Source organism: Meles meles, chromosome 6, assembly GCF_922984935.1.
Source record: "Meles meles chromosome 6, mMelMel3.1 paternal haplotype, whole genome shotgun sequence".
Taxonomy (NCBI): domain Eukaryota; kingdom Metazoa; phylum Chordata; class Mammalia; order Carnivora; family Mustelidae; genus Meles; species Meles meles.
The window spans coordinates 6,303,311-6,330,165 of record NC_060071.1 but is presented as its reverse complement, the minus strand read 5'-3'; the positions used below and the strand labels follow the sequence as shown (position 1 = coordinate 6,330,165).

The following is a 26,855-nucleotide window of genomic DNA, read 5'->3' as shown; positions in this document are numbered from 1 at the left end:
AATTTTTTAGAGATTTTTTAAAGATTTTTTTAGATTTTTAAGATTTAAGATTTTTTTTTTTAGATTTTATTTATTTATTTGACAGAGAGAGAGAGATCACAAGTAGGCAGAGAGGCGGGCAGAGAGAGGAGGAAGCAGGCTCCCCGCTGAGCAGAGAGCCCCATGGGGGCCTCGATCCCAGGACTCTGGGATCATTACCTGAGCTGAAGGCAGAGGCTTTAACCCACTGAGCCACCTGGGCACCCTTACTCAAGATGTTTTTAATGATAGAAAGAATCTTTGACAACTTCAAGGGTTTGTTCCTGGGCTGCGCTAGTCCATACGCTGGCCCCCAGCATGCTAAGGGGTGAAGGGTATGGGCCTGGTCAGCAGGTGTGTTGATTGCTACAGCCCTGTCAAGGCCCCAGCTCTTCTCGGTTCTGAGAAGGTGGTTTTTGTGCCAACTGGGGTATGACCTAAAGGAAGAGCCACAGGACTCTGGAGGAGTGGACAGTCAGGAGTGTGGTTTTGGAAGATCCAGGAAGAAAGCAGCATGGGCAGGTGAGTCCAGACAGCTGGCTGTCTCTCTGCCTGAGGTCACTGCACCAGCAGCTGCCACGGGAGCCCCGCCAGGGCGAGCTGGACTCTATCTTTGTAGCCCCGGTCACATCCTTATAAAGGGCCCCTCTTGCCAGCTCACAATCCCGCCCCAGGAAACTCCTGGGGGTGGCGTGGATTGTAGAGGTGGGGTGGGGTGCCCAAGGCTAGCTCAGAGTCCTGGCCGTGTCCACCCATGCATGTCCATCTTCAGATTCCAAACCCAAGCATCAAGGCCAAGGACTCATTACACCAGAGTCAGTTTCAGGAAGCTGGGCTTTCAGCTATGCAACAGAGTGGAGGCCAAGAGGGTTCTCATGGTCTGAGGGGGCCCAGTGAGGGGTGTGTACATGGACCTTTAAAAGGACCAATGGAGATGTAGTGATTATCCGCGCAGCTGCCGATGACAATAAAAGAAAAACCGAGTTTGGGTTGGAAGGCTACTTGGCGTTATGTAACAATATTTAAAATGCACGGCATGTCATGGTTCCATGTTACAAATTTCTCCTATAGATATACCTACATATCTGCACAAAATATTTTGTATGCAGGCATTTTTTTTTAAAGATTTTATTTATTTGACAGATGGAGATCACAAGTAGGCAGAGAGGCAGGCAGAGAGAGAGGGGGAAGCAGGTTCCCTGTTGAGCAGAGAGCTTGATGTGGGGTTTGATCCCAGGACCCTGAGATCATGACCTGAGCCGAAGGCAGCGGCTTAATCCACTGAGCCACTCAGGCGCCCCTATGCAGACATTTATTATAGCACTGTTTGCCGGACCAAATAAAAGGAAACAACCTTAAAGTCCACCACGAGGGAACCAGGTAAATCAAAGATAGCATATCTACATTTTGAAGCACTTACTACATGGCCATTAAAAAGAGCAAGGAGGAAAAAAAAAGAGCAAGGAGGACTTACGGCGCAGATACACAAAGATCTCTAAAATGTACTGTTAAGTGAGGAAAGCAGGATCACATCCCACAGCTGTGTGAACAAGGTGGGCTTGCCCATGCGCAGCCTGGACCTGGAAGGCTATCCGACAGACTGACAGCACGGGGGCTTTTGTGACGGGGAACTGAGTGAGGAAGACACACATCCTTTGGCAATATTTGAATTTTTAAATTGTACTTATGCATTCTCTATATTTACCAAATATTGACATTTTCAGAAATAGGACTTGCAATGAAGTGCGGCGACTACAGAGTCCATACGGGTGGTCTATGTAGCTGAGACTTTATAAGGTGAACGGCCACCGTCGTCGTCCCCCCACACTGGGGGCGCAGGCATTCAAAAGGCTGTGGAAGAGTTAAGGTACAGAAGGCAGGCAGGAAGGATGCAAACGGCAGTGTGGATGTGAGCCAGGAGGTGGCGCTACAGAGCCCAGGCCCGGACTTAACCAGAGAAAAGTACCCGGTATTCGGAAAGGGAGGCTCATATTTGTACAAACATAAAACAGCTTTTGCACCTCATTGTCGCTCCCTTCAAAGTAGTCTGCTGAGCCTGGATACTCAGAGGGATCGCTGAGCTCGGGCCCTAAACATATGTCAGAGACTCCGGCTTAATCTCTGCCGACAGAGGATGGCTCTAATTTGGGGAAACTTTCAGATGTCATTTGGCCACAGGTTTGGTTAAAGAAGTAAGAGATCAAGTCAGGCAATTAATTCTTTGGTTAAAAGAACAAAACAACAAGGCATAGACTCAAAGCAAGCTGCTGCTCTGAGGCTTCTTAAAAAGAGGCTCTGACCGCTAAGCCGGAAAACGGTGCTAAAAAGATAATGCGTGCCTCGGGGCCACTGCGGGAACGGCTCGGGTTCGCAGGGGACAGCTTGGAAGAGGTCACCGCTCCCTCGGAGGGGCGGGCTCTGTTTCTGTGCGGAGAGTGGGTCCAGGCCTCGCCCTCAGGGCGGCGGGCGGGCGGCCGGGCAGAAGCTCGGGGCTCAGCTCTTCTTGCGCAGTTGGCTGTACTGCGCACGGCCCAGGATGGGCTCCATGACGCTGGGCCGGAAGAAGCTGTCGCTGACCCTGCGCCTCGGCTTCTCGCGGGCCACCGCCGGGAAGGCAGGGCGCAGCGCGGGGGGTGCGTCCACCCTGTCCTCCGGCGCCGGGCTGGGGGGCGCCCCGGGGCTGCGCGCGGGCCACAGGCTGCCGCGGGGCTGCGAGGGACGCCGCGCGGGCTCCGGGCCCGCGGGCGGCACCCCAGACGCCCTGCGCTCCGCCTCCTGGCGCACCACTTCTTCGATGTCCCGGAATTCGCTCTCGGGCTCCATCAGGGACAGCCTGGGGAGCTGAGGGCCCAGCAGCCGTGTTAGGGCCCCCGTCAGCTAGGGTCTTGGGCTGACCCTTAGAGCCGTGTTAGAGAGGCCCTTGTCCCTGCCTCTCCCACCCACCGCTTCTCTGGGCCCCTCGCATGCACCCCTCCCAGGAGCGGCCTTCGGAAGGCGCAGCCTGGTATGTAGGGCGAAGAGGCAGGGGAGAGATCTTGCCCTCTCCAATGGTCTCCTCAGTCCACATCCCCAAGGCAAGGCAGACAGCCCCCTCCCAAAGTGCCTGGACGCCTCCGGTCGCCCTCAGGGCTCGCTCCATGGAAAAGCAGCGGATTTCCTAAGCACAGCCCACACGCTGTCCCGGCCATGGTCAGGGGACCCATGCCTGGCCCTGTCTGGAGCCCAAGGAGAACAAGTTGGCAGCCAGGACCCCTGCCGGCCTCTTGGAAATGAGTAATTGAGTAAGCCCCCCCCCCCACAAGGGGTGGGGTCCTGATGGGCCTTCTGGAGCCTGCACAACCTGTAATTCACTCTGGGAAGAGGCCAAGGGACTGCTAGAGAGGCAGTGCTGATGTCTCTTGGGTTTTTCCTGTTGCTAATAGGTGACAGGATTGGGATGGGGCAGCAGCTGTGCCCTGGAATAGAGCCCGCCTCCCAGGGGGTCCTGGAAGCCTCCCTCTAGCCCCTTTCCAGGGAGCAGCATGCAAAGCATCCCGAGGTGAGGGTTGGGCCAACTGGGGACCCTCAGACTGATGGTCAGAAGCAGGGGCTGTGGGGAAAGGTCTCGAGCTAGGGCCACTGTCTCTATACTCTTGGGGCTGGCAAGCGCATCCCACTAAGGCCACAATTTGTCAAAATGTTTCTGGGACGCTGAGGATTAGGAGAACCACCAAGATTAGGGAAAGGAGGACCACTGCAGTCCCTTGGGTCAAATCTGCTTTCCCCGTCCTTCCCAGGACGCTGGAGTGGGACTCACCGGCACGTAGTTGACCACCGTGTCGACCACGTTGTCAGTGACGCCCTTCAGGGCATCTGACAGGGACATGGCCCTCCCCTTGGTGGAGGAGACAGCGCGGGCCGGGGCGAGGCGCAGCATCCTCGCGGCGGAGCCCAGCACAGCCGCAGGCGCCCACGTCACGGCGGAGATGGTGCTCTGGACCGCCTTCTGCAGCGTGTGGGCCACGCCGCCCAGGAGGCCTTGCGCGCTGGACAGGGCTGCCACCTGGGGGCCGGAGCTAGGTCAGCACCTGCTGCGGTGCGTCCCCGGGCCCATCTCCAACCCGTGGCCCCCAGAGCTGGAGGGAAAGAACGTGGACACCAAATGGACGAAACTGTCTGCCGGTTTCTTCCCGGCTGTGTGGCCTTGGGCAGGTCACTTGCCCTCTCTGGGCTTGCTTCTTCGTGGGCATCATGGGAATGACAGTCTCCGCCCTGCCTGCTTTCTGGGGTTGAGGGTCAGCTGGGAGAAGAGCATGGAAGCGCTTAGCAGGCTGTCCGGGGGTGCGGTGAACGGCGCATGCGCGCGCTATGTCTCTAGGTCTGGGAGCGCAGACCCCTGTTTCACCCTGTGCCTCTGCTTCTCGCCGCTCTGGGGGCCGTGGGTCCTTGCTGCGTCCATGCCCCCACTCAGCCTCTGCTCGCCCCCTTACCTCGTTGAGCTGGTTCTCCTCCGTGTCCGATTCCTGCTCCTCCTCCGTCTCCTCTCCCTCCGTGTCGGTCCGGTCGTCGTGCTCCTCGTCCTGGGCGGCGGCGAGGCTGTGCAGCCAGGGCACGCGCACCTCACTCCTCCGCCGCGACACCACCTGCATGGCGGCCGACGCGCCCCACTGGGCCAGACTGCTCTGCGGGGTGGGCAGGGCGGCAGGAGGGCGTGAGCTGCGGGCCCCGCACACCTGCAGCCCCGGGGGGCCGCACCCCTACCGCCGGGGCCAGGCCCCAGCGCACTGTCCCCCAAACTTGACACTGAGTGCTCACTGACACACCTGGGGCGCGCACGTCGGGGGCGTGCAGCTCTGTGAGGTTTCCTAAGCACGCCCGTGTGCAAACTACCACAGATCAAGAGAGAGGCCATTTTCAACACCCTGTTGGTACCCACCACACACACTCCCTCCGGGGGACCACATGGGGACCTCTGCCAACAGAGGGTGGGCTCTGCCCATTGTTGAACTTCATGTAAATGGACTCGTGCAAGGTGACTTCTTCCGTGAATAGCGTCTTCTGCTCCACATCGTGCTGGGGACTCATCCGTGCTATGGCACGTCAAGAGAGCTCCCTGCTTGTCACTTCCGTGTCATGTCCCATGCATGTCATGTCCCATGCTCTACCACAACCCACCCGCTCGGCTGGTGGCGGACGTCTGTGTTGCGTCCAGTTCTGCACTAAGGATAAAGCCCGACAGGAACATTTGGACGTGTCTCTGGGGACACGTAAGCTCTCACTTCTGTTGGGTTGAACTGCTGGGTCTTAGCCAGGAGGGGTGTTTAGACCCTCCTTGGAGGTCTCAGAAGACGGAAAATGTCAAGAGGGCCCCATGGGCAGAAACAGACCCGGGCAGGTGGGCTAGCGCCCCCTGGAGGCACAGCCTGGCTCACTCCTAGCCGCAGGGAGCGCCCCCAACAGGGCTTCCTCATCATATGGCTCCAGGACACACCTATGTTTGGTGTGAACAGGATGCCCCAGGTTGTATGGTACGAGGCTGGGACAGGGGTCAGTTGCAGCCCCCACGGGTGAATGATCCCCCAGGGCAGGGGACAGAAGGGAACCACTACTCTCATATCCCCACTGGAGCCACAGAACCTGCCAACATTCGTCTGAATGAATGAGTCAGGCCTGATGATGCTCTTAAAAGTGTTATCCAAATGATGGCTGAGAGTGGTTTTGTTTTGTTTGCTGACCCTTAGGCTTTAATTTTTAACTTTTATTTCCTTTATTTCCTTATTTGCCCTTTGTTTCTTATAAAGGTTCTTATGAGAAAATCTATTCTATATCTGCTAAAATACGTAGTGGGGGGTTAGGGTATGGTGGGGAGTTACCTGCCTGGGCCTAGAAAAGACAGTTTTACCTTAGGTGCAAGTAGGATGCAAGTTAGAAGCCTCCAGAAGGGAAATGTGAAAACCTGGGGGCAGTCAGGGTCAGGGATGCAGCCCAGCCAGCGTTCTCTCCCCAACAGAAGGGGTTTGGGGCCTTGCTTACTTACAGGTGACACTCCATGGTCCCTGGAGAGCAGCTAGGGGGTCTCTGCTCCCTCACAGGTGGGGGGGCACAGAAAGAAACCCCTCTGAGAGGATGAATGCTGGGGATGCGACTCAGAGGGAGGGAGAGAGAGACAGAAGTGGACAGCAGGGAGGACCACGCCAGCAAGGCAGGCTTGCCCTTGGCTCACGTCCTATCCTTTCCCTCTCCTGGAAGCCCAGACAACTGGCCTTCCACCCCCTTAAGCCTCTTGTCCTTAGACCAAAATTCCCAGTCCAAGTTGGAGGAGAGAATGTTCCTCGGACCAGAGGTGGAGTTGGGTAGGGACAGAAGGGACCCAGACTGGGGGTCAGCCAGAGCTCAGGGCAGACACTCACCAGGGGTGCCACACCTGGGATCCACATGGCCAGGGAGTGGCCCTGCTTCAGCACCCGGGCTGTGGTCTGGAAGGTGTGCCGAGAGAGGGTGTTGGCCAGGGCCCCAACCCTGTGCACGAAGCTTAGCTTGGCTTGGGGGGGCTTCTGGGTCTGCTGGTGTCCTGGAGCAGGCGCTGGGTGGGATTTGGTGGGAAAGACAGGAAAGCCAATCAGAGACAAGAGAAGCCGAGGCTGTGTCTAGGGTTGGAAAGTGGTTACGGAGCCCCACAAGTCTGCTGGTGACTCGGGTCACTCCCTTTCCCCACTTACAAATGGAGAGAGGACGCTAAATTAGGATAGTTCACTCTGGAAATCTCGGTAGGCCTTCCCTGTTTCAGGGCCGTGGCTGGCTGAGCCCTGGCTGCCTCTTGCTGATTCCCAGGCAGCGTGGGTCCCCAACCCACCCACTTCCCAGGGAGGGTCTGCCAGCCCCGCTAGTGGTAGATACCTGACTCTTCCTTGGCTGAAGGGAGGAGAAACTCTACCATCTTCTCAACACCACCCAGGGCTAAGTCGGCCCCTCCAGAGGCCAGCCGGCCAGCTCGGGTGTTGGCGGCATACTCGGCAGTTTCTTTGGCTACCCCCCAGGCAAGCTCACAGCTGGCCAGAGCGGCCCCCAGGACCTTCTCTGAAGTGCTGGCGATGGGCACGCTGATGCTGTTCCTGGCACTGCGAAGGCGGGTAGAGATGGTGTCCTTCAGCTCAGAGGCAATCTGGGGGAGACGGGGGCAGGGAGTCAGGCCTGTCAGTCTGGTAGGCCTGAGCCTGGCCTCCAGGAAGGCCTTATTTAAAGGCTCAGGGGAGAGGCAGCTGACCGGCTCAGCTCGTAGAGCGTGTGACTCTGGAGCTCAGGGTCATGAGTTCCAGCCCTACGCTGGGCATAGAGCGCACTTAAAAAATAAAATAAAGGCCCAGGGGAGGGGCACCAATATCTGGGCTCCTTAATTAACCTGGACTTGAAAGGGAAAGGGCTCCGGTCCTCCCTGTGCATGGATCTCTTGGCTTCTTTGCACCCCACTTCTGCCTGGCAACATCCTAACCAACCTTACCCCAAAGGCCACCTTCTCAATGACACCTGGCTTGATATTCACAGGCACACAAGGCATCGCCACTCCCAAATGCCTCGAATGTCTTGTCTGTCCTTCCCTCAGAACATGCTCCCATTCCCATCTGCATTTAGCTTGGTTCAGAACTGTGGGTCATCTTCCTACCAGTTCCATATTGAAATAATTTATCTTTCTTTCCTATTAGTCTGGGAGCTCTTTGGCGACAAAGATGCTCCTCATCTGGAAAAATGTGGAGAGCACAGGCATCAGAGCCCAACAGGCCTGCTCTCACATGGCCTCCACTAAAGGCCGTGTGGCCAGGGAGAAGTCACTAGTTTTCCCATCTGTAAAATGGGGATACCCACACTGCCCCAGAGGGCTGACAAGAGGACTAAATGGGAGGCCTCCATAAATCACACTGTGGCCCCCGGCATAGGGTAGGGCTCAGTAAATGTTTGTGGGATGGGTAGATAGTTGGGCAGCGAGATGAAGCTCCTTCCCCATAGCACGTGACATGGCCCTTGTCTAGTAAATGCCCGGTGCGTACGCAGCTAGGTGAAGTGACTGTTTCAGTCCCATGGTCCATAAAGGGCTGGATCTTGAGGACCTGGGACTGCAAATTTGGGATCTGATGAGTGTGGCCCATGATCTTAGGTGACTAGAGTTACCACGTGGCCCAGTACCGGCTCACCGGGTATCCTGGGGCAGGGAAGGCAGAATGGGGGTATCAGAAGCAGTGGGACTCACCCCAAACCCCTGTTTCAGTTTACCCCCTAGGCTGTGCTTGCTTTCCAGAAAGCCTGCCTTCATTTGGCACCACAAGGAGAGGAACGAGCCCACTGTGTGGCCTAAGGGGCAGGCGGCCACCCCCAAGCCCAGAGGGCACTCGTCGTAGAAATGAAAGGCTGACCCTCAAGTCACCATCAGCCTGTGCCCTCTCCTCCTGAGAGGCAGGACAACCGAGGACGGGGCACGTTAGAGAAGAGGAAAGGGCCTCACCTTTTCAGGAGGGTACTGGAGGGCTGGGATCTTCTCCTCCAGGTGGTCCAGGCCTCGGCAGGCCAGCTCGTTGGCAGCTATGACTAGAAGCAAAGGCCACAGTGGGGTGAGCCACAAGGATCTACAGGGGCTTCTGTGCCGAGGAAGGGGCCCTAGAGCCCTCGAGACCCCCCAGGTCTGCTGCCTCCAAAGCACCTTGGAACCCGAGCCCCCACCAAGCCCCTTGAGCTCCCCATCCTCTGTGACTCCTTGAGCCAGGCTGGTGTCCTTGCTCTGCGGAGGAACTCTGGAGTCAGGCAGATCTGCGCTCAGAGCCCGGTGCATCCCTCTGCGGAGTGCGGCTTCGGGTAAGTCACTAAATGCTTCAGCCTCAGCTTCCCCGCCTGTCAGATGTGGACTAAGAGTGCCTACCCTGCAGGGTTGTGGTGAGGAGGAAATGGTAGGAACTCTGTGAATCGCCAGCAAATACTGGGCTCCCCTCCCTGTCCTCCCTCCTCTGGGCGAGGTCTGGGCGGCCTGAGACCTCAAGGTGACCAAGTCTGAGCTGCAGCCAGCCCAGGCCCTGAACTGTCCACGTCCTTCCTTCTAGCCTCTAGGAGTGACATGATCGATGGTGGGAAGAGGGTGGAAGGGGAAGAGAAAGGAGTTGCCCCCAGAGAGGGGGGCAAGTGCCAGAGGACACAGGCTTTTAGGGGGGACAGGCTGCTGAAGACAGAGCTCTGCAGTCATGATCACGGAGATCGGTTCTCTGTGCTTTCATACACTCTCCAGATAGCTCACATCTCTTCACAACATCCTCCAGCAGCAGAGGGCCCAGGGGACTCGGGTCATCTTCTGACTGGGCAAAGTGAGACCCAAGGTAATTACTGAAGGAGTCTGTGGGCGGGGAGGCTGGCCCAGAGCGGAATCCTCAGACACCCATAATTCTCTAATCAGGATGGTGGAAGGTCCTAGATTTCTCGGTGCTGCTGGAATTTCCCTCGGCCCTGTTGAGAGCCTTGCCTTGGATGCACTTGGGATGGGCCCCAGGTGATGTGTGGAAGTGCTGAATCACTATATTACATGCCTGAAACGAACACGCCACTGTATGTTAGCGATCCTGGAATTAGAGCGGTCGTCCTGTCCCCCTTGGCCCCTCCCCAGGCTCTGCTGGGCCAGACCTAGTGTCTGCCGCCCCTGCTTCTGTGTCAGACTCTGTCAGCTCCACAGCTGCGGCCAGATCTGGGGCCAAAGTGGGTGTCTGGTCTACCACGAGCCCCCCTCCCACTACTGCCCACACAGCTCTGCCCATCCCTTCCCCTGCCCGTTCTTTGGTCCATCACTGTCATCCCAGGAAAATGCCATCTGGGCTGTAGACGGGACATCTCCAGATGAGGAGAGTCGTAGGTCCGCATCTGTATCTGTCCCTACAGCCGTCTATACCATAGCATCTCTGTCCGTAGAGAAGATCATGTACCGGGATGTAGGTGGTTAGAAATGCCACCGGACAGCCAAGAAGGCGCATAGACATGTCAGCAGACAGACAAGCAAGCTCTCAGACAGAAAGACAGACAGATAGGTGGCGCCCTGCCGGTGCCCAAGGACTCACACTGGGTGGACAGCCTGCGGACCACCGGCTCCATGCTCCAGGCCGCCAGGCTGCTGGCGCCCTGCACGCCCTTCTCGTAGGCATTGCAGACAGAGGCCACCAGCGGGTGGGCTTCCTTGGTGCTGGCATAGGTCTTCTGGAAACACTCACAGGTGCCGCTCACCACCGGCAGCTGCAGGACCCGCTGCAATGCACTCTCCTGCTCCTGGCGCAGAGGGAAGGCAGGCAGGCGATCAAGGGGTTCCCCACCATGCTCCTGCTTTGCAGGAAGGCAGCCCGGGGTCATGGAGCCCGCTGCTGAGGCTGGCCTGCGTCCAGGGGACCTAGGAGGAGCCCAGGCCGCAGCAGTCTCTGGATGGCCCACAGGAAAAGCCAGAGCCAACCTGCTCTGCTCCTCTGGTTCAATTCAGGCTCTGCAGAGCTACAGGGTCGTGGCCTCCCTGCCCCTGTGTGGGCTGGTCCCCGGCCGGGGCTCGCTCCCCTTCCCTGCCATACCCCTTCTTGTCTGGCAGAATGCTGCTCCCTCCACACGACTTGAGCATCTGCCTCTGGGAAGCTTCTGGACCCTCCTCCCTCACATCAGCACTCCCCTGGCTCATCTCCACATCGTCTCTCTCCCAGCCGACTGTCATCGCTGCGTCCCCAGTGCCCAGCCGAGGGCTGGTGCAGCGAGGCCGGCTGAACAAATGGAAAGGTCAGGGCTGCGCCTAGGAAGGTAAAGTTGGGATCTGCCCAACTGCACAGAATCACAGATGTTTAGGCCTCTGGGAGCCCCTGTAGCAAAAGGGCCTCCCACAGTCTCTCTGGCAGGCTTGTATTTTTTTTTTTAATTGTTTTCCATTTCTTCATTTTTAAAAAATTTAAATTCAATTAATTAACATATCATATGTTATTAGTTTCAGAAGTAGAGGTCAGTGGTTCATCAGTCTTATGTAATACCCGGCGCTCATGACATCACGTGCCCTCCTTAATGTCCAACGCCCAGTGACCCCGTCCCCCCGACGTTCCTCCCCTCTACCTCCTGGGATGGACCTTGCACCTCATAGGGTGGTCTGTGGCCCTTGTCGGACAGGCTGCTGAGCTGTGGTGTGCCTTGGCCCGCTGCTCCACCCCTGCCCTCTGGAACAACACTGAGCAAATCTATTTCATCATGCACGGGCTGGCCCTTCACATAGCTGAAGGCAATGTCTGCCTTTAGTGCTCCTTCCTCCATGCCAAACAGCTCCAGGTCCTAGCTTAGCTTACTGGCCTGGTCTGGTGGTCCCCTCCAGACATGCCAGTTTAGTGTGGTCTTTCTTAAACATGTGGCACTCCAAATTGAAGACAGCACTCCAGGTGTGGTCTGAGCACGTGCGGTATCGTGAACCTGTCGCTTCTCATTACTGGGGTGCTGTGCTCTTATTAATGCAGTCATAAAATGAAACTTAAGGTCACCCGGGAATCTCAGCGAACGAACACTGGTCTCTGAGTAAAGAATGTGGGTTCTAGGGGCGCCTGGGTGGCTCAGTGGATTAAGCCACTGCCTTCGGCTCAGGTCATGATCCCAGGGTCCTGGGATCGAGCCCCGCATCGGGCTCTCTGCTCCGCGGGGAGCCTGCTTCCTCCTCTCTCTCTGCCTGCCTCTCTGCCTACTTGTGATCTCTCTCTCTGTCAAATAAATAAATAAAATCTTTAAAAAAAAAAAAAAAGAATGTGGGTTCTAGTTCTGCACAGGGAAATATTTACTTGGTCCCATTGTGGTCCAGGCACTGATCGGGGTGCTTGGGGGACAAGACCCGAATTCTAACAGTGACCCTCTGTGGTCAGTGCTAACACTTTGCCAGCGAGGACACAAAGACCCAGAGATGTGAAGTGACTTATCCAAGATCACACAGCACTTTGCTGGAAAGTACATAAAGACCCAGAGATGTGAAGGGACTTATCCAAGATCACACAGCACAGTCAGGATTCCAACTCCGGCCTGAAATGGCGGATCTGCAAGATTCACTTTGAAATATCGCCAGGTGGGGGAGTAAATGAGAGGGCCGATGAGGCAGGACAGGCCACGGGGTTGATAATGGCTGTGGCAGTTAGGGCAGAACATTAATATTCTTTTGACCACTCTTAGGACTACTAAGAATTCTCCACGTGAAAAGTAAAGACAGAAAGCTCCCGAGGTCCTGACTCAGACACGGGAGCTCTCTCTGCAGTTCCACGGTTCTGCTCTGGAGGCAAGGACCTGGCCTCTTCTCTTTGCAGGCTGAGTTAGGAGACCCACCAACGAGACTCGTAAGAGCAGGCTACCATGTTTTAGCTTTCATTTTGCAGGCAACTTTGAAATTTGAACTATAAAAAGATTATGACTGTAAACAAAGGAATATTTTCTTCAACATTTGGACAGAGCCTTTGGAGGTTGTTGTAGGCAAAGCCACAGAGGGAGAGAGAGGTCCTGGCAAGGTGGAAGAGAATAAACCACCAACCATTAGGCTGGGTTAACTACGCACTGATTGATTTTACGCCTCTGTGTTCTATGATTTAATATAAAACTTGGTGGTGATTCTGAGTGCAAAAGTTAGCTAAAGCCTAAGTTGGAACAAGATGGGCATTATATGGGCTCACAGTTTTTTAAGTTTCACCGATGTGAACTGTGCCTAAATCAGAGAGGCCTTGCCTGGAGGGGTCGGGTACCCCTAAACAGTCACACCGCCCCAAGTCACAGTGAAAACCAGGCTAGACACAAAAGCCTGGAAACAATGTTCCTCTAACCCTTTCCCATATGCAGCACAGGCTGTGCGTCATGTAACTCCAAGAGGGGCCGTTCACATATTCTAGAACACACCAACGCCCCAGAGTGACAGAATGCAGTGCCTAGCATGTGAATCTACATCCTGCCTGGGGGGACAAGGCGACAGCTTCTGCACCAGGGTTTAGACACAGTGGTTCCCTTCCTCTCCTTACCCACTCAGCCAGTATTTCTGTTCTTTTCCTCCGAGGTGCTCAGTTCTCGGTAGGCACTCCCCTAAGAGCCCCCTGCAAAAGGTACTGAGAGCGAGAATAATGAAGACATACTGGCCAGTGACGAGGATATAATGGAGACATAACTTTTCTGAGTCCCCTGAATCTCTCTTCCCTGCTCCTTCCTCCCCCACTTCCCATATAGGCCCAAGTTACTTACGGGGAGGTCTCCATCCGGCAAGGCTGGGCCCTTGTTGACGGCCATCATAGCTCTTCAAGCTGCAAAGCAAAGTCCCAGGTCCATCAGAAAGCCCTGAGCTTGAGATCTGCAGGGTCAGTCCCCTACCTCTCGTGGTTCTGGCGAGGCCCAGGCTGCTGGGGAGCTCCAGCTCCCTCACCAGAAGACATTAGGTCGGAGCACGAATGTCACAGACAAGCAGCCACAGCCTAGACCCCACTGTGGGGAGCTGCCCCGCAGTCTACTTGTCAACTGAGGTTTCTTATAAGGGTTCAGGGTAAGAAATGACAAATAAGGGTAGCTTTAAGAAATGAGGGGTTTTAGAAGATGGTAAGGGGTCCCCACATGAGGATCCAAAAGAGACTAAAAGAATAAATTTCAGGTTTAGTCTTTTTTTGATGAAAAAGTTCTACATCAATTTCTCTCTTTTTAAGCGAGCGGACCTGCCAGTCCTTCCCAGAACGCTCAACGAGGAAGCAACTCGTCACTTAAAACCAGCCTTTGCGGCTGTGTTCTGGAAAAGCTGGCACCCCAGAATATCTACCCTCCCCTCTTGGTCATTCGCCTTGGATCATCTCCCCCTCAGTGGTTTCCCTGCAGGCATCTTCATCTTCAGGGCAACTCTCAGGGGACCCCCTACCCTCAGCTTCTTTCCTTTAACTCTCGAAAACCAACCAGGTAAGGTGGATGCTCGCAGGGCCCCGCACTCACGCGAACGGACACTGCCTCAGTCCCACACAGCCAGACTGCCGAGTGTCTCCCCAGCAGAAGCAATGCCAGCTGCTCCAGGGACGCCTTGGGCAACACTGCCAACGCGTGTCCGTCGGAGGGGGGCGGAGAGGAAGAGCGCGCTGGGTCAGGCGGTTGTCATGGTTATCTGAGCCAGGGTCCCCTGCGCACGTGGGAACTTCTGTAAGGAGATTTGAGCAACTAGGAGGAGGACCGCAGAGCTGACAGCGGTCCGGCCCCAGGGGAGGGATTGTTCCAGAGTCATGAAATATCAGCTCTGTAACATGCTTCTGGCTCCCAGTTCTCAAAAAACAGTCTTCCAGTCAAAATATAGGTCATAAAACTCATAAATTGTCAAGTGCTATAATCTTTGGCTCCTTTTTCACGGTGTCCTGTGGACGGTTTTTAACCCACTTCCCTCATGCCTTATATTTATTATTAAGAGTGTATTTTGAACAGTAAGATTTAAACCCACACAGGATCAGAGTTCACCTGAATGTGCCACTCTTTGATTATTACGATAAATTGCTCTTGGGGCACCTGGGTGGCTCACTCGGTTAAGCGTCTGCCTTCAGCTCAGGTCATGATCTCAGGGTCCTGGGATTGAGCCCTGTATTGGGCTCCCTGCTCAGTGGGGAGCCTGCTTCCCCCTCTCCCCCTGCCCCCCACCCCACCCCTACTTGTGAGTACATGCTCCCTGACTCAAATAAATAAATAAAATCTTTAAAAAAAAAAAAACAAGATTGTTCCCCATGAAGAAGAGGACCAGAACTAGGGGTTGACTCTCAACTTTGAGGGACCCATTTCAACCTCTGAAAATTGCTAGATTTCAAGGAAGCTTATTGAACTCTACCTGGTTTACGGCGCCACCAGGAAATGCCTCGGGAGAGTCAACTAGACTTTGCCGAGTCTGGAGAAGTGTGCTGACCGGATCCTCTTCCAGATCAACAGCAACCAGACAACCAAGACCTATCACCTCTCACCCCTTCCTCAGCAACAAATCAGGCAGGAGCCCAAGTTCTAGTTCCTGGCTTCAAAATGATGGAGGACCGTGGTGTAAGCTATAGTTTTCAGATTATCTAAGAAGGGCCTTTTAAAATGGGTAATGGGTTGGGGGGGGCACACATCAGGCTGGCTCAGTAGACAGAGCCTGCAACTCCTGATCTCAGGGTCAGGAGTTCGAGGCCCCTTTTGGGGCTTTATTAATAATAAAATGGATAATAAAGGGACAAAGCTGATTTTCCTTGTTGTCGGCAGAATTACCTCTATTGTTGACTCTCCACTAAGTTGTTGCTCTGGGCAACAGGAGAAAGTGACAGGAGATGGGGAGATTTCTGATGGATCCTTGGTACTCCTGTACCTGTGATATAAGGCAGGGAAGAGGTCAGAAACGGAGTCAGAGAGGGAGCCTCCAAAAGGAGTTGTAAGTACATGATACGTTTAATACTTACTGATCCGACTTAGACTTCTAAAACCCAAGACAGTAGTGGGGAAGAAAGGAAGCATCTAAAAAATAAGCCTCTGCCCTCACTTCAAGGTTCAGGACGAATTATCCACGAGGCTCTGTCTGGATTGCAAACTGGGCCAAAGGGCGGTTCCAAGCCTTTGGAGTCATGGCTCTGGGCCAGACAGTGTACAGGGCTCCGAGCCGGAAAGCTCTGCTGACAAAGCCAGTCCTCTGGCAGCTTCGGCTGGGAGTCCGGAATGTAGGTGAGAGGTGAGAAGCAGTGAAAGGGCACAGGGAAGTCCCCCGGGAGCAGTCTGTCTTCCAGCCCCAGCTTGAACGACACAGAGTTACTGTCTTTCCTCCCCTCACCCTCCACCTTCCCACAGGAGCACAGGGGTTTGGTCCTCCCGTGCACAAGTGGACCCCACCGCTAAGCGCGGCATTCAAAGCTTCATTGCTCGGTCAATTCTCAGGGAACGGCATTCAGCTGTGAATGTGCTGGCTTGTCCATCTGTTTTTGTTAAAAACCAAACGCTTTTGGTTTTTAAAATCCCTCAAGAATGTGGAGGCTTGGAGGTGGGGAGGATTTGTTAGAAACGGGAAAGATGCACAGGGAGGGAGGTACGAGGGGACCGTTGAGGTTTTCACAAATTCCAGAACAGGCGGTATTCCTCAAGCTCCCCATCACCACCCCCCGAAATTGCAGAGGACAGAAGTACCGAGACGGATGCCGCCATAACCTGCGACCCCAGATTCGAGGCCAACTTCTCCAGGCAGAAGCCAGAGCGCCACCTGTCAGAGCTGAGACAGGAGACCCGCCGTTTCTTCATCCTCCTCCCCGGCGGGGATCTTCCGTTTTACCAGAGCAGCTCTACCGGCCGTGCACCCCCTGATCACCCCTGACCCGCCCTCCGTTCAGCTCTTCCTCATTCCCAGGTCCCACTCACAGATACTGCAGTCTCGTCTGTCTAGAAATTTATTAGGCATAATTATTCTATGACAGTAGAGGATCTGGACAAAGTAAATTTAGTTGCTCAAACTTTTTACTTGCCCTAACCTAGCAGCTTTCGTTTCACTTACAATTCCCTAAGTATTTTCTGAAATCCCGTTACCTTGATTAAACACTTTTTAAAAATAAGAGAGCCAAGGACCTGAGTCTGCTTTTTAAGAATCTCATTCACATTCATGGGAAATGTATTTCGCGCGCATTTCTTTTCTCATTTCCATTCAGGTAAGTGAAATGGCTTCACTGATAGGACTGACACCGACCTCCCACCTGACGGCAGCCTATTTTTCTGCTTCACTGCCCCCAAATCAGGGGATCTGCAATCCACAAAGAACTCAACAGGGACGCCTGGGTGGCTCAGTGGGTTAAGCCCCTGCCTTTGGCTAGGGTCATGGTCTCAGGGTCCTGGGATCGAGCCCCACATCGGGCTCTCGGCTCGGCGGGGAGCCTGCTTCCCCCTCTCTCTCTGCCTGCTTGTGATCTGTCTGTCAAATGAATAAATGGAATCTTTAAAAAATAAAAACAAAACAAAAAACAAAGGACTCAACAGCCAAGATGGGAAGTAGGACCATGAATAAATGGCCTTTTCCTCATTGCTCTTTTCCACTCCCCCAACCACCCCACACATATGAAGTCTGATTTATCATAGAAAATGGTGATGCTCCTCTGTTCAGAGTACTCATGAAATTTCTTAACTGCATAACTGTCGTCGAAAATTAACGTAGCAATGCCCAAGCTGTTGTATGATTTTAAATAAAAAAATCTGGCTGGTGAATCTCGATACAGCTTTAATTTTTCTATAAACCACTAACAAAGTTCTGAAAAAGGCTTTTCACACAGGATTCTGGAGTCTCACACCTCCACTCAGTCAGGAAGGCAACGAACTACCCTCGAAAAACACTGGATTGGGAGTCTGAGGAATGAGGTGCTGGTCTGTTATTTTTAACCAGTTTCCTCATCTGTCACTGGCTACCCACAGGCACCTGTCATGACCTCCCATATTATGGGGCCCCCAGTCCTTTCTACATGCTTCTGGTCTCTGCTTTCTCACTGCACTACCTAAAGTCACCATTTCTACCACAAAGGTGCCCAATGCGTTTCTGATTGTACTTCTGGACAGAGGACGGGCAGGACTGCCATGATGAAAGGCTTTAAGGGGGGCGGGGCATGGGCCTCTAGGGAGAAGCGGTGTGGGGGGCAGGGGGGCTGGTATCTGGTCAGAGGAGGAAGAGGTCTTTACTAGGTCTGAGAGAGGGCTGGTGTCAGACCTATGGTAGTTGTGCAAAAGCAGTGAGGCACACACCAAAGGTTGCTGTATATTAACGTTCAATTGTTTGGACCTTTTTCAATCGTTATACATTCAGCAAACCATGAGCTCCCACTATGAGCGTAAGATGCTCAATAAATGTTAGACGAAAGGAAGATATTCAGAAATCCAGAAGTCACTCCAGCCCTCTAAAAACACCTATAAATTTTCATGCGCCCCATTCTCTATTCTTGGTCCCACCTCTGCTCACACCACTAGTCGCTAAATGCTCCCACGGACAAGTCTTTAAGCGCCACATGGCGTGGTCTGTGCCTCACGCAGACGCACCCTAGATGCTGTCTTGCAAGCAGGCGCCGGGCTCCAGGCCGAAACCGTTTCAGCGCACCCTCAGCTTCATCTGCGGGTACGCCACGATGATGATGCCCGCTACGGAGGACACAAGACCTCCAAGTCCAATGATGCCAGGATTGGACTTACAGATCCCCAGCTGGTCCAAGGGGTTCAAGAGATCGCAGAAGTTCTTCACCGTGTCCAGGAGCAAGGGAGGGTGCTTCTTCAGAGATCGGAACAAGAGGAGGAGGAAGGACTGGAGCCATTCTGCTTCTTCATCAGCCACGCTGTACCCAAGAGGCTCCTGAGACGGTGACTGCTCCCTCCTCGCCCTGTCGCGTGCAGCCTGTTCCATCTGCAGGGAGAGCTCATACAGGTCCCTGGCCAGGCTGAGCAGGAGACAGTAGTAGTAATGGCGGGCAGCCCACATTCGCCATTTCTCTTTGTTAATGCCGGAGGCAAGGCCTACGCTCCTCACCCAGAGGACCGTATCACAGATGAAATAAATCACACGGTTCACGTTGGCTAACACCAGGCACACACGGGGCACCAGGTCCGTGGCATGAATGCTCTGCTGGGTCGCCTGCACAGCATGTACCACGTTGCCTAATCTGAACCCTGCAAGAAGAACCCACAAGGGTTAACGAGTATCGAACTGCTATGTCACATGAAGGCAGAAGCCTGGTCCTGGGGTGAGAGGCCGGCACTGGTGTGTTGACTACCATGCGAGGCTCAGTCTCCGCTCGGGAATCAGGAAGGACTTTACAGTATATAAAGGACACCCAAAATGATCCTGGCAGGCACAAAAGACAGTGATTCTTTAAATTTACCACCTCCATCCCAGTGAAGCTTAACACTGGCTTACAACACCCTTCAGGCAAGGTCGGTCATGAGTGTGGACTGTGACATCCGAATATGACCAGCTGTACATCTTTAGAAGAAAAGGACTGTAACGGGAAGTCCAGATGCAACTTTATTTATTTATTTACTTACTTGTTTATTTTTGCACATAGGAAGCTTTGATTCCCTGTGGCCATTTCTCTGACCCAGATGCCAACAATCTTTTGGAGAGTCTAATGCCTTAGATTTTATTTACTTTCCAGACAAAAGATGGCTTTTCTTATAAAAACGTCATTATCGTTTTGCCATCTGTGTGGTCCAAACCCCTTTTGGCTCCCTACTCAGGAAGACAAAGTAGAGACGGTAGGAGTTAGTGGCTAGGAAACCATTAATACTGTCGTCAGTGACTCCTAGTTGAATTAAATCAGCCACTGCAAGGCATATCCTCATCTGAACATGTAATTCAGTTCATCAGGGATGTACCAATCAACAGACATTTCTTGAGTACCTATCCAGAAGGACTTAGTCCTACGCATTATGGAGAATACAAAAAAAGTACTTTCCTTAAAGGACGTTATCCTAGACCCAACAAATGCTCAAAAGTAGCTACCCTCAAGAGACTTATAATCTCATGAGAATGTCTGGTATGATTTTATCAAAAATACATAAATCAGACTGTGTAATGAACTATCCTGAGTTCCAGTTCTGGCTCTGGCATCAACTGGCTCAATGACCCTGGGTAAGTCCTTTCCAGACTTCAGAACCTTACCTCTAAAGTAAGCTGTAACAGACTAAAAAATCTGAAAACTTCTAATCCTATCCTTCAAAGTAATCCAAAAAAGCTCGTCCTATCCTCCAACATCCCTCCACTTGACAACTTAACTGCTCTGTCAAGCTAGTTTCCTCATGACCTTCTAATGCAATGGTTTGCTCATAACAATTCTGAGCCTTCGCAGGGGAAATCACCCTTCAAGAAGGCTCTCCTTCCCTTTCTCTCTTAGCTATGCCTCAAGTTCCACCGCCTCCCAAACCTTTTTCCCGCCTCTATCCTCGCTCATGTATCCGGCACTAAATCTTGTATCATTATTTATACAAGGCAAGCTTATTGCTCGCATAAAGCTCAGCTATACCTAAAGTAGCTGCTCAAAAGTGATTGTTCAACATGGGATTTCTACATTCCATTCTAACCTCTCTGCCTGCCTACTGTAGGCAGAAGCTCATGTTAAGGATGGCCAAGACACTGCCTAACTCGCAGAACTAAAGGTGAGCTAACTAACAGGCTATGATTAAGCAGAAAGATACAGTGTAGCACCAACTGTGCACAAAGGAGGGTGTTTGTGAGCAGTCTGCAGCAAAACATTCAGTCTTCTTGGCCTCTCCTTTCGTGAGGGCAGCCTTCCTGGTCAACTTCACCAAAAAACCTCGAGGATTAGAAATTAAAGATCTGGGGGCACCTGGGTGGCTCAGTGGGTTAAGCCTCTGCCTTCGGCTCAGATCATGATCTCAGGGTCCTGGGATCGAGCCCCGCACCAGACTCTCTGCTCAGCGGGGAGCCTGCTTCCCCCCTCTCTGCCTCTCTGCCTACTTGTGATCTGTCAAATAAATAAATAAATATAATCTTAAAAAAAAATTAACGATCTAGAGAGTATTTTGTGAACTACAGGGTCTGACGATTTGAAACCGGGAGCCACTGTCCCTCACGAGACAGGGTACTTACATTTGCGGCCAGTGCTCACACTGGTCTCCAGTTCCTTGAGCTTCATTACCACCTTCTCTTTGCCAGCTTTAGGCTCTAACAAATATCTAAGCAACATGCATGTGTATTGAGTGGCTCTGGAATGGAAAAAAAAAAAAAAAGAGGAGAATGATTTACAAGCCAAATGAAATCTGATTCATGAAGTAAGGAAAGGAGGAACACGTGTTGCTAAAAGCAAAGCTTCCGAGACAAGTTCTCACATAAGTGGCTCTTACAAGAGCATAATTCTGCAACAGTCACTCCACGGGGCTAAGGGGCAGAACATGGGACGGAAATGTGACACAAAGGTAATGAAATAGAACGGTGAGGTAACAGTGAACAGCCCTTCAAATGGCCTGTTGCTGGCACAGAGAAATGGGTAGAGTCAAAGTGGAAATGGCACAAAAATCTCCCTCATACTAAGTCTGCAGCAATCCCTACTCTTTCTTTTCTCCTGTGTAGAATGATTTTTCCGATTTCTCAAATGAACCTTTTACCTATCGCCAACTACTTACGTGATCAGACATACACTCCAACCAGAACCGAACGAAAAGTTCAGTTGTGAATTTTTTGTAAAAGGATCAAACACACACTAATGCATGAATATGTAGATATGTTTTTACATTTGTTTTTCAAAACTAGTTAGGATTTTGGGGTGTCTGGGTGGCTCAGTGGGCTAAAGCCTCTGCCTTCAGCTCAGGTCATGGTCCTGGGGTCCTGGGATCGAGCCCCACATCGGGCTCTCTGCTCAGCGGGGAGTCAGCTTCCCCCACTCTCTTTGCCTGCCTCTCTGCCTACTTGTGATCTGTCAAATAAATAAATAAAATCTTCAAAAAAAAAAAAAAAAACCCGGGGCTCCTGGGTGGCTCAGTGGGTTAAAGCCTCTGCTTTCGGCTCAGGTCATGATCCCAGGGTCCTGGGATAGAGCCCCTCATCAGGATTTCTGCTCCGCAGGGAGCCTGCTTCCTCCTCTCTCTGCCTGCCTCTCTGCCTACTTGTGATCTTTGTCTGTCGAATAAACAAATAAAATCTTAAAAAAAAAAAAAAAAAAACCCGGGGCGCCTGGGTGGCTCAGTGGGTTAAAGCCTCTGCCTTCAGCTTGGGTCATGATCCCAGGGTCCTGGGATCGAGCCCCACATCGGGCTCCATGCTCAGTGGGGAGCCTGCTTCCCCCTCTCTCTCTCTGCCTGCCTCTCTGCCTGCTAGTCACCTCTGTCTGTCAAATAAATAAATTAAAAAAAAAAAAAACACACAACTAGTTAGGATTTTATATAAATGTGGACTTCTGCTGAATAGTAGTCAGTAAAGTGATCGTTGCTATGACTGCAAGTAACACTGCCTCATTAACAGCAATGAAAGCCATGAGAAATCCCGTGTCACATGCTCCAACATCTAAATGCACTAGAATCGACTTAACAAAGCGGGGGCTGTTTCCCACAGGCCCGTAACTGCACAGGAATCCCTGCAGGCTACAGATATGATTCTCAATAAAAATAGGGCACATTTTCCAAAATGGTGAACCTGTTATTACGGATGAAGTAAAAAGAATTTTTAAAGCAGTTTCCTGGCTATAGGGCTCAAGTCGGTCATGCCAGTAAGTCCCCTTCTCAGATCTGGGCTAATAACAGCAACGTGTCCAAAACCCAGGTGCTATTTTACCAATGCCAGTCAGTTCACAGGAGCTATAGATCAGCACGGGGCTTGGGAAATGAATCCTAGAGATCTCAGATTTTGGTGAAAAGTATATCCTCAACAATTATTTTATTAACCAGCCTCTCTAATAAACCTTGCAGGGTATATTCCAAGCGCACTGCATTTGAAGGCTTCTTTTTAATGAAGCTTGTATACAGTGCGACCATTTAAAAAAACCTATCAAATAAATTACTACAGTGGTATGGGCTGGTCATTATCATGGTGGCGGGCATGAGAATTACCTGTGCGGATTTAAATTTCAGCTCTGCCACTGTGTTCCTATTAACCTAGCGCTTCGGTGTCCCTGTCTGTGAAATGGGAATCATTTAGAGTATCTACCTCTCAGGGTTGTGGTGAGGGTTAAATGAATTAACGGGGGTAACATGCTGAGAACAAAATCTGGCATAAAGTCGGTTTCGGAACGTCTCGTGGTCGGGGCTATGCGCAGTGGCCTGTTTGTGTCAGCCCTGGAACACTCAGAAGAGAAGGGAAAGCTGTTAAACGAAACCACAACCCTACTTAATCCTTCTTTATTACTGAGCAAGAATCAACCAAATTTCTAAAAGAAGCATCATGAACTAATTAGTATGGAAACACAACCTCTGTTCAGTGTTTTCAGTAGCATAGAGGGTACCGCAGAGGTGCAGTCAGCCCTGGCTGGCGCTCTCCACACATTACCTGGTTTTACAGTTCACAGAACTAGCTCACACGCTGAATCTTGCAGCGGCCAAGAGCAGGCTGCCCTCAAATGTGCCCATTGATTATTTTCAATAAACGTTACTTAAGAAACAGCCAGTGCAGGGACACTCAGACCCTCCTCTGTCCCCCCAGAAAGCAGGAAACACATCTCCCATGTGAAAGTTACCCTCCCTGTACTAAGGAAGTCAAAAGACATCCTTATCACCAGAGATAAGGGCTTTAGAGTGGAGAAAGTTGTAGAAGCAACCTCCTTACTTTTTTCCTAATCCTACTACTCTCAGATCCTGCGGGCTCAAGAGAAATTTCTGCCCTTCCCTTAACTACAAAGAATCTAAATTAAGGGTCTTTCCTAGAATAAGTGTTATTAGTAGAGATAAATTTTATCTGAATGACCCATCTGTATGGTAGGGCAAACATTTAATTACCAAATATCTGCTCTCCTTATGACTGTAAAATTCATTCCTCTCCTCTGAAATCCCAGACCTCTACTCCCCTCTCCTTAGCTCAGGATGAGACAGACATACATACACACACACCCCCCCCCCCCCATTTTCCTGTCTTTGGAATTTTCATGTCTATGTGGATACCCTGTGTACACCTGTTAAATTTGATTTTCTCTTTTTAATCTGTCTCACGCCAACTTGATTCTTAGTCTAGCTAGAAGGATCTTTGAGGGAACAGGCATTCTTGCTCCCTGACAAACTTTAATCAGATCTTTAACCATGGCCATTTTAAACTTTTTTGTCATTCTTACATTTTTACTCAGATCCTTTTACAAAAGCTTCTTGCATATGTGTTTCATCTTGAGAGATTCATAAAAAGGAACTTTGACAAATACAAGTTTCCGATAACCTAAAGATCATAAAACTGAACTGGGAAAGAAGTTCTGGAACTAACAGAAGAACAGAATTTAAGCAGATCAAGAATAAATAACATGGGATTAAATGAACAGAGAAGGATAATTATAATTGTGACATTTTTGCTTGAAATATTGATAATTTTTTAATGTTTTGTTTTTCCAGATTTAAGAAAACTTCTTCTCTTAAGCTATGACTTACAACAATTTCTTTTTTCTCCCTATCTGATCCCTTCAGAATTCAAAAACACCCATTGAATTCTTATATATTTTTGACAACATATTTATTTGGGCAAGTTCAGTAAGAGTTTGCTCTCCTTGTAACAGGACATAATTGGAGGCATGGGTTATGTTCAAAGGCTGTGATTGGAATGTCACATTTGGGAGACAGGCATTAACTCAGATATGACTAGACAGTTTTAAGGCACTAAGGGTGATCTATGGAGCCAGTAAAGCCCTTCGGAAAAAGAGCCTGACAGCTTGCTTACTGGGCTCCCAGGAGCCTTACCAGGTGAGTAAGTCACCTCCTGACAGGTGCAAAAACCTCAGGATATTTTGGGGACCTCAAGAAGAGAGGAATTAACCTTAATCTCTAGATATCACAGGTGAAGGCTGATGGCAAGTCTTCGGCTTGGCTTCTGGCCTCAAGAGGCAGTTTAAAGTTCAATATGGAGATTCCTCACAAAAAGTTCCAGCACAGCAGATTTTAAAAGGCCTATATGATTAAGCAGTATTTTTGCTGCACTTATGTAAATAACCAGGCCAAGTTTATCCAAACTAGATATATTTTTGCAAAGAAATTAGTCTTAATTTGGCTATCTTTGGTAAAATGAAAGTGATTATACAAAAACAAAATTATGTTTCAATAACACAACTTTGTGGACATTAGATTCAAATAACAATTTATTATGAACTGGACTAGATCCTGGTTTCTTCTAGTTTCTTCCAATGCTTGGTTACAATTCTCTAAACTAGCATTTTTGATATTCTTGACTGAAAATCATTTGATAACTAAAACTGCCCTTTTTCCTAAAGCCCTGCACACGGAGCATGAACAAGTTGATGTGAACTTCAGAAAAACCACAACAGCTCACACATGAGCAATCTTCATGCCTGGTGCTCTGTGAGCCACTCAAATGATCACTAGAGACACTCCAACTACAAACCAAGCAATTCTGACAGATTGCCACTGCCTGCCCTCACTTGATACAAAGATCCTTTCAACCTGACAACTAGAAATCCTTGACTGGCTACACTCAGAACTCAGAAACTGGTTTGTAATTTGATCTGATCATGAATCATTGTTTTTCTTTTGTTTTGATCGAAATGATTTATTACCTGAGCATCTGAACCACAGGCCTAACTCTGAGAACACACTTGCATCGCCGCCTCCTGAAATGAGTTTAACTAAAATGACCCATTGTCAGAACTGAGACGCTGGTTCAAGGAGACAGGACCATCTATCAGCTCAACTTTTAAAGTAAGAAACTTCCAGGGAAGTTTCAGAAAAGGGAAGTGTAGCAGCCAAGGGTAAGCCACCCCAAAATGTACCACTCGGGCACCTGATTATTCTAGATAAGAAAGTTACTTAAGAAACAGCTGGTGCAGAGACACTCAGACCCTCCTCTGTCCCCCAAAAAGCAGGAAACACATCTCCCACGTGAAAGATACCCTCCCTGTACTACGGAAGTCAAAAGACATCCTTATCACCAGAGGTAGGGGCTGTAAAACGGAGAAAGTTGTAGAAATAACCTCGTTACTTTTTTTCCGGAATCCTGCTACATCAGCCTAAATCCTGTTCAGGATTCCCTCCTAAATGAAGCTCTCAAACACCTGTTTTCTTTATCCTGTCAATTCCTCACAAATGTTATTGTCTGTTTGTCTAAAATGTATAAAAAGTGCCTGCCTGGGTCATTTCTCTAGATCTGAATTTCAAATACGGACTTCCGTGCACACACCTTCTTTTTCTTTTCTCCCCCGTGAAGCTGTTCCTTGTGGATTTAATTCTTAGTCTAGTTGAAAGACGTTGAGGGTAGGGGCAGAATTTTTCCTGCCCTACAATCTCAATGAGGTAGACAGGGCAATAATAGTAGGTAAGTACAAATTCTGTCTCTCCGTAAGCATTTCATGGGGTATGTGAAGCCACAACCAAATGACCAAATGGCTGGCTTCCCGGGTCACAAATGCCAGCTCAAAGTTCATCTTAAAAAAAAAAAAAAATCCCGGGGGACGCCTGGCTGGCTCAGTCGGTGGAGCCGCGGGCTCTTCATCTCGGGGTTGCCAATTCGAGCCCCACCTTGGGTACAGAGATTACTTAAAAAAAATAAAATCTTTAAAAAAAAATTTTAGGGGTGCCTGGGTGGCTCAGTGGGTTAAGCCGCTGCCTTCGGCTCAGGTCATGATCTCGGGGTCCTAGGATCGAGTCCCGCATCCGGCTCTCTGCTCGGCAGGGAGCCTGCTTCCCTCTCTCTCTCTGCCTGCCTCTCTGTCTACTTGTGATCTCTCTCTGTCAAATAAGTAAATAAAATCTTTAAAAAAAAATTTTTTTTAATGCCGGGAGGAAGGCTGAGTGGAGAAGACCCGGTCTTCCCCAGGTTAGAGGAACGCTGGTGGACTGGTCCACGACGGTCAGGGCCGGGCGGCTGCGGGGCCACACACCGGGCTGTCCCGCGGAGGCTCGGGCGGACAGCGGGGTCCGGTCCGCCAGACTGCCTGCGAGAAGGGCTCCGGAACCGAACTCCGTCCCGCCGCCGTCCTCCTCCGGAAGCCGGGGGACCCGAGACCTGGCTCAGGTCGCAGCACCGGGAAGGTGTGGAGGCCGCGGGCACCCGACTCACCTGAAGAGTCGGTCCCGGCCCTGGGTCTGGTTGATGAAGCGGATGAAGGTGTCCATGGCTTCCGGCCCCGAGGCCACGTGTCGCCCAGAGTTCAGTCGCGGGTCCTCAAGGGCTTCTCCGGGTCCCCTCGGGAGAAGCTCAGTCTCCCCACCCCCGTGGGGGCGGG

At 51.3% G+C, this 26,855-nt stretch overlaps 3 protein-coding genes across 6 annotated transcripts in view; all 3 read right to left on the bottom strand.

The window, feature by feature from the left end:
* KIF7 (kinesin family member 7) overlaps positions 1-4,598 on the bottom strand; it is a 41,508-nt gene extending 36,910 nt beyond the window's left edge. Inside the window, exon 1 of the mRNA XM_046009884.1 lies at positions 4,488-4,598. The gene's annotated coding sequence lies outside the window, so the exon portion shown is untranslated. The remainder of the gene's footprint in view (positions 1-4,487) is intronic.
* PLIN1 (perilipin 1) lies at positions 1,265-26,818 on the bottom strand. 3 transcript variants are annotated; one of them, XM_046009885.1, is made up of 11 exons: positions 26,690-26,818; positions 15,244-15,340; positions 13,963-14,161; positions 13,234-13,292; positions 10,080-10,284; positions 8,492-8,574; positions 6,895-7,159; positions 6,408-6,580; positions 4,488-4,679; positions 3,815-4,060; positions 1,265-2,859 (listed from the first exon to the last, which is right to left on the bottom strand). In XM_046009885.1, the coding sequence occupies exons 4-11, from the start codon at positions 13,279-13,281 to the stop codon at positions 2,512-2,514; spliced, it is 1,560 nt and encodes a 519-aa protein (XP_045865841.1). In that variant the 5' UTR covers positions 13,282-13,292; positions 13,963-14,161; positions 15,244-15,340; positions 26,690-26,818; the 3' UTR covers positions 1,265-2,511. The 3 variants fall into 3 exon arrangements, with proteins under 3 accessions (XP_045865841.1, XP_045865842.1, XP_045865843.1); XM_046009886.1 differs by lacking the exon at positions 26,690-26,818 and adding an exon at positions 15,432-16,241; XM_046009887.1 differs by lacking the exons at positions 15,244-15,340; positions 26,690-26,818 and having other exon boundaries at positions 13,963-14,295.
* On the bottom strand, positions 16,394-26,826 carry PEX11A (peroxisomal biogenesis factor 11 alpha). 2 transcript variants are annotated; one of them, XM_046009889.1, is made up of 3 exons: positions 26,690-26,822; positions 20,588-20,703; positions 16,394-18,648 (listed from the first exon to the last, which is right to left on the bottom strand). In XM_046009889.1, the coding sequence occupies exons 1-3, from the start codon at positions 26,743-26,745 to the stop codon at positions 18,077-18,079; spliced, it is 744 nt and encodes a 247-aa protein (XP_045865845.1). In that variant the 5' UTR covers positions 26,746-26,822; the 3' UTR covers positions 16,394-18,076. The 2 variants fall into 2 exon arrangements, with proteins under 2 accessions (XP_045865845.1, XP_045865846.1); XM_046009890.1 differs by lacking the exon at positions 20,588-20,703 and having other exon boundaries at positions 26,690-26,826.
* Positions 26,827-26,855: the final 29 nt, after the last annotated feature.

Excerpts from the sequence above, each read along its gene's own strand:
- PLIN1 (XM_046009885.1), bottom strand. The coding sequence starts at position 13,281 with ATGATGGCCGTCAACAAGGGCCCAGCCTTGCCGGATGGAGACCTCCCC. Across the intron at positions 7,160-8,491 it reads TCCAGTACCCTCCTGAAAAG|ATTGCCTCTGAGCTGAAGGA; the intron begins GTGAGGCCCTTT and ends CGTCTCCCCCAG. Across the intron at positions 4,061-4,487 it reads AGGAGAACCAGCTCAACGAG|GTGGCAGCCCTGTCCAGCGC; the intron begins GTAAGGGGGCGA and ends TCCGGCCCCCAG.
- PEX11A (XM_046009889.1), bottom strand. The coding sequence starts at position 26,745 with ATGGACACCTTCATCCGCTTCATCAACCAGACCCAGGGCCGGGACCGA. Across the intron at positions 20,704-26,689 it reads GGCCGGGACCGACTCTTCAG|AGCCACTCAATACACATGCA; the intron begins GTGAGTCGGGTG and ends TTTCCATTCCAG. Across the intron at positions 18,649-20,587 it reads TGTGAGCACTGGCCGCAAAT|GGTTCAGATTAGGCAACGTG; the intron begins GTAAGTACCCTG and ends TTCTTCTTGCAG.